The sequence below is a fragment of the Pipistrellus hanaki genome (genome assembly GCF_964339955.1).
Source record: "Pipistrellus hanaki genome assembly, chromosome: 7".
In the NCBI taxonomy this organism is placed as follows: Eukaryota; Metazoa; Chordata; class Mammalia; order Chiroptera; family Vespertilionidae; genus Pipistrellus; species Pipistrellus hanaki.
In genome coordinates, this window is record NC_140509.1 from 3316447 (window position 1) to 3325888 (window position 9442).

The window sequence follows — 9442 nt, forward strand, 5'->3', positions numbered from 1 at the left end:
CAACCTTGGACCTGGGAATCAATATTTCTTTTTTCTTTATTGATACATATGTGTCCTTACCCCCCATTACTCTTCCCCCCTTTCATGCCTTCACTCCCCTGTTGTCTGTGTCCATTGGTTAGGCTTATATGCATGCATACAAGTCCTTTTGTTGATCTCTCCCCTTTACCCCCACCCTCCCCTACCTTCCCTCTGAGGTTTGACCATCTGATTGATGCTTTTCTGACTCTGGATCTGTTTTTGTTCATCACTTTATGTTGTTCATTATAGTCCACAAATGAGTGAGATCATGTGATATTTATATTTCTCTGACTGGCTTATTTCACTTAGCATAATGCTCTCCAGTTCCATCCATGCTGTTGCAGATGGTAAGAATTCCTTCTTTTTTACAGCAGCATATATATTTTGTTTTTAAAAATATATATTTTTATTGATTTCAGAGAGGAAGAGCGGGAGAGAGAGAGAGATGAAAACATCAATGATGAGAGATAATCATTGATTGGCTGCTTCCTGCATGCCCTACACTGAGGATTGAGCCTGCAACCCAGGCATGTGCCCTTGACTGGAATCGAACCTGGGACCCTTCAGTCCTCAGGCCTATGCTCTATCCACTGAGCCAAACCAGGTGGGGCATGGACCTGGAGTCAATCTTTGAATGCGGTCCATTCTCATTCAAGAACTGACTATCATCGTGAAAGATTAACAACCTTGTTGCCCAAACAATGGGGCCCACCCAGCCTGCATAGCCTACTCCCCCATGTCTGCAATCCCCACTTCCCCATGCAGTCTTTGTTTTACCCTATATAAGCATCTGGCTTATGGGCTGCAGAGCAGGTTTTTGTGGGTGACCTGCTGCTCTCCCCTGCTGCTGGCAGTATTGGAATAAACACTCATGTATGATTCAACCCTGTCTCTGCTGAATTGGCTAAAGTAGTGACAGACAGCACAGACCCATTGATTGTCCAATTGCAAAGAAATTATGTATATTCTGTTATCTTTCACCATTAATCTAGGACAGTTCAGAAAGCATTTCAGGTGTATGGAAACAAAATCCTACCTGCCCTCGATAAAGACTACCAACAAGCTAAAGCAGGGGCCAGGGGGAGGCAGGAGGAAACAACTGCCCTGAGTCCTGACTGTATCCCAGATGGAAGGGCACATCAGCCCTAGTAAGCACCCCAGCTCTAGGGAAGCTCCCAGGGATACCCAGTGGGGCCCACTTACCTCTGTAATCTATTTCCTGTGAGTCCCCATAGGAACCTCAACCTGAGACCTCCTCTTGTGAACCTCAAGCTCCGCTTCAAGAAACAAAAGCCTGTTACAGATAAGAAATGCCAGGACTAGGCTTTAATCTAATTGACTTCCCTCCACTAACCTTCTTGTCAAGTTTGTCACTTTCAGAAAGCAGCAATTCCATGTGAAGATGATGACACTTCAAGAATTCCAGCCCAGCTGAAACGAGTTTGGCTCAGTTGATAGAGCGTCGGCCAGCGGATTGAAAGGTCCCAGGTTTGATTCCGGTCAAGGGCATGTACCTTGGTTGTGGGCACATCCTCAGTGGGGGGTGTGCAGGAGGCAGCTGATTGATGTTTCTCTCTCATCGATGTTTCTAACTCTCTCTCTCTCCCTTCCTCTCTATAAAAAAAGAAATTAAAAAAAAAAAAAGAATTCCAGCCCACCTCCCTTGTGAAGAATCAGCCAATGGCCTCTGTGTTCCAGTCTCAGATCCCATTCCCTGGCCTCCCTTAGCTCAGGCAGTGAGAGACTGCCGCACCCTACACGGCCAGGGACTATGGCCCTAAAAGACCTGAGCAATGGGAGTCCCTGAGCAGGGAATGCGGCAGCATGGTAAGGGGCCAGGACAATTCCTGGGCAAGTGGAAGGGAAAACTGAGACGAGAAAATGAAACAAAGCCAACCAGTTTGGGCAGCTTGCAGCTAACTTGTGAGTCACTGCCTTATTTTCCCTAAACCAGGACACCTGAGAGCAAATGGTTTATATCTCTCCGACTAAGCAGAGAATATTGGAAAGGGGGTAGGGGGAAAGAGGGAGAGTTTTATCTCACCCAGTGAACAAAGAAGTCAGCAGTCCACTTGCCCAGGTAAAATTGCCAGATGTCATCATAAATTCTAGAAAAAGCCACAGCAAAGTAAAAGGAGGACTTTAAAATCTAGTCTGTTGCCTGAGATATCTGCAGAGGAAGCTTTAAACCTGTAGACAGAAAAGTATAAAACCCTTAAGTTTCCACCAGGCCGGGCAGTCAGACTAGCTGGGTGCCCACTTATGCTATATGCTGAGTGTATTTTTAATAAATCCGCTTGCTTTGCTATAATGCTTCTATTGCTCATCTGAAATCTTATGAGACTGACAAGAGCCGAGGAGGGGACAGCCCTCCCCATCTGACTCAGGGAGCTGTCCTCTAATAGCATCATGTTTTCAGATAAGGGGGCTGGGAAGATGGTGGCGGTAATAGGGGAAGTAACAGGGAAGCAGGCTCAGGGGCATTTCGTCTGTTTGGTTTGGAACACACTGGGTTTCGAGGACCGGCAGCGTGGTCCCTGTGGAGGCTCCACGGGCCAGAGTGTGTGCCTGTAAACATAGAGGTTGGATAATGTCTTAACCAACTCCAGCTGCTGTAGCAAAAGGCCACAGCCAGATGGCTTATAAACAACAGACATTTATTTCTCTCAGTTCTGGAGGCTGGAGAGTCTACGATCAAGGCGCCCAGATCCAGTGTCTGCTGAGACACTTCTGGTTCAGATACAGCTGGCTTCCAACCTTGCCCTTACTTGGTGGGATGGGCAAGGGAGCTCTCTGTAGTTTCTTGTACTCACTCCATTCATAACAGTCCGTCCTCCTGACCTAAGCACCCCCAAAGGCCCCACCAGCACACTGGGGATCCAGTTTCAGCGTGAATTTGGGGGGGACACAAACATTCAGTCTATAGCCGAGAAGCATTAGGAATTATCTCTGGGCAGCTCTTCCTCTGGGCAGCACACCCACACCTTTCCCTTCCCCTCTGAGCCCATTTCTTCCACGAGTCTGACTTTCTAAATAAACTTTCTCTTATAATTTGGAAGAAAAGAAAAGAAAATGATGTGTGAGTTTGGAGTGGATTAGATTTTTCAAGGGGAGGACCCAACTAAGGGAGGAAATCCAGAGCAGGCTCTTAGGGGAAGGGAGGAGGAAAAACAGTGGGAGGAAGATGATGGGAGGTGTGTATGGAGGTAAAGGGGGAGAGATGACTGTCCCTGAACCCTGCCTGGGTGAGTGAGGACTCCAAGGTCAAGAAACAAACGTGGGAGGATTCCGGAAAACGCCACCGATCTTGGCTCCGGGTAATTTCTGGTCATGGGTACTATTTGAGAGAGCAGTTTCCGTAGCGTAGGGAGTGGGAGCAGATTTGAAAGGGTTAAGAACAGTGGGTGTGGAGGAAAGACAGACAGAGACATATCTGTGACAACAATGTTCCCCTTTTCAGGCGGCAAGGGGTAAAAATGAGTAAGTGGTAAGGAAGTGGGGGTTGCAAATGTGAATTCTTTTTTCAAGAAGTTTGGTGAGGCCTGGCCAGAGGGCTCAGCTGGCTCAGCTGGCTCAGAGTCCACCGGCGCAGTGCGCCCAAGGGTCATCGGCTAGACCCCTGGCCAGGACAGGTACCCAGGCTGCCGGTTCGCGTGCAGGACACAACCAATCGATGCTTCCCTCTAACATCAATGTTTCTCTCCCTCTCCCTTCCTCTCTCTCTAAAATAATCAATTACAATTTTTTTTTTTAAAAGAAATTTGACGAGGAGGGCACATTCAACCTGAAATGTCTAAAAAAATGTTCCCCGTGATTTCCACTCCCTCCCCCCACGCCTCTTTTTAAAAAAATATATTTTATTGATTTTGTACAGAGAGGAAGGGAGAGAGATAGAGAGTTAGAAACATTGATGAGAGAGTCATCGATCAGCTGCCTCTTGCACACCCCTTACTGGGGATATGCCTGCAACCAAGGTACATGCCCTTGACCAGAATCGAACCCGGGACCCTTCAGTCCCCAAGCCGACGCTCTATCCATTGAGCCAAACTGGTCTTGGCCCCCCACGCCTCTTATCCTGCACATGGCTTTCCTTCCGGGTGAATCACATGAGGTCAGCGTTCTCACCTGCTGTCTGGGCAAATGTCTCACCCGCACCTTGCGTGGTATCTGCATGCTGTATGGGGGCAGGAGTCAGGGAGGACCGTGTCCTGCCGCTGTCCAGCTGGAGAGGCCACGCCCACGGCTTGTGCCCCTCCCTCCTCCCCAAGAGGCCCCTGGCTGGCCTCAGGGTAGGCTAGGACCAGAGGCTCCTCTCCTCCTCCCGGGGCCCTGCTGTATCCGGAATATGTTCCGCGCAAACTTCATGCTAAAACCCTAATGTGCAGAGAGGGGCCTCTGGGGGGAGACTAGGCCCTGAGGGTGGAGCCTTGGTGAATGGGCACCCTCGCCCCTTCTGCCACTTGAGCGTGCAATGGGGAGTCTGCAGGTCACAGAGTGCCCTCACCTCTCCTGGGCACTCTGATCTGACTTCAGCATCGGGGACCCTGAGCGATACACTCTGCTGTTTGTGAGCCGCGGGCCTGGGCCTCCGGCATTGAGAGCTGCTGGAACGGCCTGAGACAGGTTTCCGCAGCCCTTTCCCCATGCCTTCCCTGCACAGGCACAGCACACCACTGAGGGCTCCGATTCAGTCTGCCCCCTCTCCGCCTGCCACCCTGTCTCCCACGGACTTCTTCAGAATGGTCTGCCCTCTCCTTCGCCTGCCTTTCTGGGGTTCTGGGGAGAGACCCCGTGGTCTCCCTGTACCTCCTCCCGCTCCGGGGCCTGAAGCCCAGCGGGGGACCGAGGGGAAAAGATGAGCTGCGGAAAGAAATCCTCCGGAAAATGGACCCCAAGATCTTTCCTGGCAGGATCCCAGGGACCCTCCCCGCTGCGTGCGTGCGTGCATGCATGTGTGTGTGTGTGTGTGTGTGTGTGTGTGTGTGTGAGAGAGAGAGAGAGAGAGAGAGAGAGAGAGAGAGAGAGAGACCTGTCGCTCTCCTTCCTCCACCACACCCCGAGGGGAAGTGGGAAGAGATGAAAGGGGGGACCCACAGACAGGGTCTTTGCTAGGCTGCACCACCGGATTCGGGGAGTACGTCCATTAGCCTCTTTAATGTCGGCTTTCGGAAATTCACACGCACACGCACACATGGGCACAGGCGGGGCGGCGGGGCGAGCGGCGCTCCCGCACTGGCCGGCCCAGCCCGGCTCCCTCCCCGGCGCCCAGGGAGTATTTACAGGGACCCGCCCGGATCTCCCTCCAGCGCGAAGGCCCTAGACTGGGCGCCCCCGAGCTTCACCCAAAGAAACAAACAAAACAAAACAGAGGTTCTGGGGTTGGCCAGACACGCGATGGGCACGCGGTGTGGGAGACGAGAAACGGGAGCGCGCGTGGCCGTGGCTACGCCTTGGCGGGTCCTCAACCGGAGAACCGGAGTCCGTGGGTCTGGGCGAGGCCTGGCGCCCCAAACCCACCGCCGAGCACCCCGAGGGAGAGAAGGCGGAGCCTGCCACCTGGAGCGGGTCTTGGGCCGGGCGGGGCCTCTGGCGGAGGCGGGTTTGCGGACTCGGTCCGGCTCCGCGAAGGGCGCTCGGCAGCTTCCCGGGGCTGCTTGGTGGGGCGGGAGCCGGGACGTCTGGGCCGGTGTGGGGCTGGGGCCCGGGAAGCCGCGTCCCTGCGAGTGTGGGCTCCGGCGAGGTTCCTGAGGAACGGGGTTCGGAGCGCGCCCGCCCCGCCAGGGCCTCGGCGGGGGCCCAGTGCAGGGCGCACCGGGGCGGGTGTGCGGGGCGCCCGGGAACGCGGCGGGCGCAGGGCGGCGGGCCGGGGCCCTCACGGGTCCCAGTAATTCTCGTGGTGCTGCGCGGCGATTATGATGACCACGGTGAGGATGGTGCAGAGCACCATGGCCGCGATGCCCACCGCCAGCGAGATGAAGGAGAAGTTGCGCGCCTCGCGCGACGCGATCTCGGCCGACACCATGTCTCCGCGCGCCAGCGCCGTGCGCACCTGCGGGGGGGGGGAGGTCAGGAGCGGCCCCGCAGCCCCCCAGCCCTCCCCCGCCCCCGCCGCCCCAGCCCCCTCTGAGCGGCGCCCCGGGATGATGAGCCCGGGAGCCCCGCTCGGACGCCCGCACGCACCTGCACCGCCTTGAAGATGGCGATGATGCCGGTGGGCCAGAAGCAGCAGATGGTGGTCAGCACGGCGATGGGCATGTAGTCGTGCGGCGGGCGCCTGGGCTCCAGCAGGGCCAGCCCCGGGCCCTGCGGCGGCGTGGGCAGCGTGGAGGCCACTCCCGCGCCCCCGGTCCCCCCGGCGTAGGGCTGTGGAAGGGGGGCGCGTCACGCGGACCCGCTCCGCCCCCCCCCCCACGTCCCGCTCCAGTCCCCCCTTCCCGCTCCGGTTCACCCCGTCCGGCTCGGGGGGAGCGCGTTTGAAGCGCAGTCTGCACGTTGCCCAGAAACAGCCTACAGCCCGCCTAGGCCCCTGTGCTGCCACTAACCCACCTCCTGGGGTAACCCCACATCCTCGGGGTTCTCCAACCCCTCCCCCCCCTCCGGCGCTGCCCCGCCTCGCTTCAAACCTTGTTTCTTCTCTCCAGAAGCCTACCTGGCCGCCCCACTCCTCAGCCCCAGGTTCCCGCCCCGCCCCCTCCCAGGCCGTGGCCTCTGACCTCACGGACCGCCAGAACACCGCCCCCAGGCCTTCCCCTCCTCCTCTTCCTCCTCCTCCTCCCCCCGCCCCCAGGCCTTCCCCTCCTCCTCTTCCTCCTCCTCCTCCCCCCGCCCCCAGGCCTTCCCCAGGCCGCCGGGTCCCCTGGCCGGGTTCCCGCCCGCCCTGCCCGCACTCACCGCGCCCACGGGGTAGACCGGCACGTAGGCGGTGCAGGGCTGCAGCTGCAGGGGGTACCCGGGGGCCACGTAGCCCCCCAGCGGCAGCGTGCCCACCGCCCCGGGGTGCGTGGGCACCACGAAGCCGGGGGCCTGGGCGGCGTGCGGGGGCGCGGGCGGCGGCGGGGCGGCGGCGGCGGGCGGCGGCGGGGGCAGCGGGCCCTCGAAGCGGGTCTCCTGCAGGTAGGGGTCGGGCGGCATGCGGGGCAAGGTGGCGCAGCCGGGCGGGGGCGCCCCGGGGGCCGGGCCGGGCGGCGCGTGGTGCGGGGGCCGCGGCAGGGTGGCGGAGAACGAGGGCCCGCGCGCCGCCGAGGCCCCGGAAGCCGCCAGGCCGCCGGCCCCCAGGCGCGGGAGGGTGGCGGTGCCCGACTGGTGGTAGTGGTGGTGGTGGTGGTGGTGCGCGGGGGCCGCCGGCGGGGGCGCGGGGGGCTCGGCGGGCGGCTGCGGGGCGTTGTAGGGCGGCGGCGAGGTGTGCGGGACGGAGTCCGGGAGGCCTGGGGGGCGAGCCGAGGCGAGGGTCCAGGGTCCGGGGGTCCAGGGTTTCAGGGGTCCGGAGTCCGGGGTCCAGGGTCCGGGGTCCGGGGGTCCAGGGTTTCAGGGGTCCGGAGTCCGGGGTCCGGGGTCCGGGGTCCGGGGTCCAGGGTCCAGGGTCCGGGGGTCCGGGATCCAGGGGTCCGGGGGCGGTGAGAGCGAGATGGGGAGGTTGGGAGACAGAGGGTCCGGGATGGATGGAGGAGGGCAGGGGGAGAGACAGAGGAGAAGGTGAGAAGCATCTCACTTTGGGGCAGGAGAGGGCTTGTATCTAGGCCACTGGCCCCCCCACTTCTGTTTCTCTGTCTAGTTTTGAGGCCACAACTCTCCGCTCCTCACTGCGCGGCGCCGCCGCGTCCACAGCGGCTGCGGGCCCGGGCCGCCGGGGCCTGCCCCTCTGAGCCAGTCCTGCGTGTGCACATGTCATGTGGACATGCAACATGCTTTAACATGTGTCCGTCCAACACCGGGCGAGCCACGCGGGCTGACAGGCCCACCCGCCATCCCTTAGGGGGAGGGGCGCCAGCCTCCGGAATCTCAGCGCTTCTTCAGGGCTGAACCGGAGGGGCTGCTGGACTTCACCCCCAGCACCCGCAGCTGGCGTGTCTCCGTGCCGCCCCCGCCATGTGTCTCCGTGATGTCCCCGCGCCGGCGGGCCATCTGTCACTCCCTGCAGCACCTGGCCGAGGCTGCCCTCTCCGCCTCCCTCCTGCTGCAGCCCACCCTGCTGCCCCCTGCAGGGACCGTGCTGGGACGGGAGCGGGAAGGAAGCCAGGACGAGGAGTGGGTTTAGGGGCGGCTGAGCTGGATAGAACCTGCTCGGAGGAGGTAGGGAGGGGGTTGGAGCAGAGGGAGGGGGAGGGGACGGGGCAGGAGACCGTGCAGGGGGTGGGAGGTTTTGCTGTGGATTCTCACCTGACTTTTCGGATGACATGCTTGCAGTCTCTGTCTCGCTGGGTCAGGGTCTCTGTGGCTGGAGTCGGGGGTCTCCAAGTGGAGCGGGAGCCGGGGTGCAGGGATGGCGCAGCCGGCAGCGCAAGAGATGGAGAGAAGACAGCCTCGGAGGGTGGTGGAGGGGGGGCAGAGGGAGAACTGGGAGGGGGGAGAGCTTAAAGGGACCGAGGCGGGGTTGGGGGAGCTCTTCAGATGTACCCCCCACTCGTCTCTCCTCCTCTCACCCCAGCATTCAAGCCCCCAGTTTGGGCTCCCTTGGAGTTGTCATGGAAACAAGGAGGCAAGCAAGACCAGGCAAAGTGGGTGGGACTAAGGAAAGGCAGGAGGGAGAGAAGCTCTGGAGCCTGCCCCTCTGAGAGGGCTGTAGTGATCAGCTGTGGGAGGAATTGAGTGGGTGCTCCACAGACTGATACCAGCTCCTGCAGATCTGCCTCACTCCAGTGCGGCCTCTCCTTCCCCAGAGGCCCCCCCCAGGTCCCAGAATCTTCTCTCAAATCCTTGCCCCTAGCCCCTCACTTCAGGAGACAGAGCTTGCCTGAGGAAGGTGTATGCAGAGTTGAGGCCTGTGATGGCCTGGAACGTTCCCAGGGTTATAGCCTCCACCCTCCACCCAGGCCTGGGGAACGGGAAGTCCAGTGGGAGGCCCGGGTTGTAACAGCTGGGAGAACCCCCCCCCCCATGGGGAGGGGGCCGGGCGGAGGGGAGCTTGGGGGGTGCAGATACTCCCTCCCCGGCCAAGGAGCTGAAGCACTCTGGCGGGGGAGGTGAAGGGGCTGCTCATTTGGGAAAATGGACTCGACCCCCTTTCCGCCCTTTGCGAACGGGCTTCTTAGAGACCCTGGGCCTGCCAGTGTTCAGATCCATTTCCTAACGCCCCCTCCCCCGCCAAGACACAGATCCCTCTCCTGGGCCGTGCCCTCCCCCTCAATGTCTGAACAGACCACAGAGCCAGCTGGACAGAGACCTGCAGCTGGGCCTCAGGCTGCGGAGATTTGAATCACGGCTC

General features: G+C 59.7%; 1 protein-coding gene and 1 long non-coding RNA gene across 2 annotated transcripts in view; both read right to left on the reverse strand.

Annotated features, from left to right (window-relative positions):
- Positions 1 to 9442, reverse strand: part of LOC311626233 — a 1185289-nt gene that overhangs the window by 630880 nt on the left and 544967 nt on the right. The gene's annotated exons all lie outside the window — the stretch shown is intronic.
- On the reverse strand, positions 5769 to 9213 carry PRRT1 (proline rich transmembrane protein 1). Its single transcript, XM_084891225.1, has 4 exons — positions 8398 to 9213; positions 6913 to 7445; positions 6202 to 6384; positions 5769 to 6070 (listed from the first exon to the last, which is right to left on the reverse strand). Exons 1-4 carry the CDS (start codon positions 8414 to 8416, stop codon positions 5894 to 5896), a joined length of 912 nt encoding a protein of 303 aa, XP_084747351.1. The 5' UTR covers positions 8417 to 9213; the 3' UTR covers positions 5769 to 5893.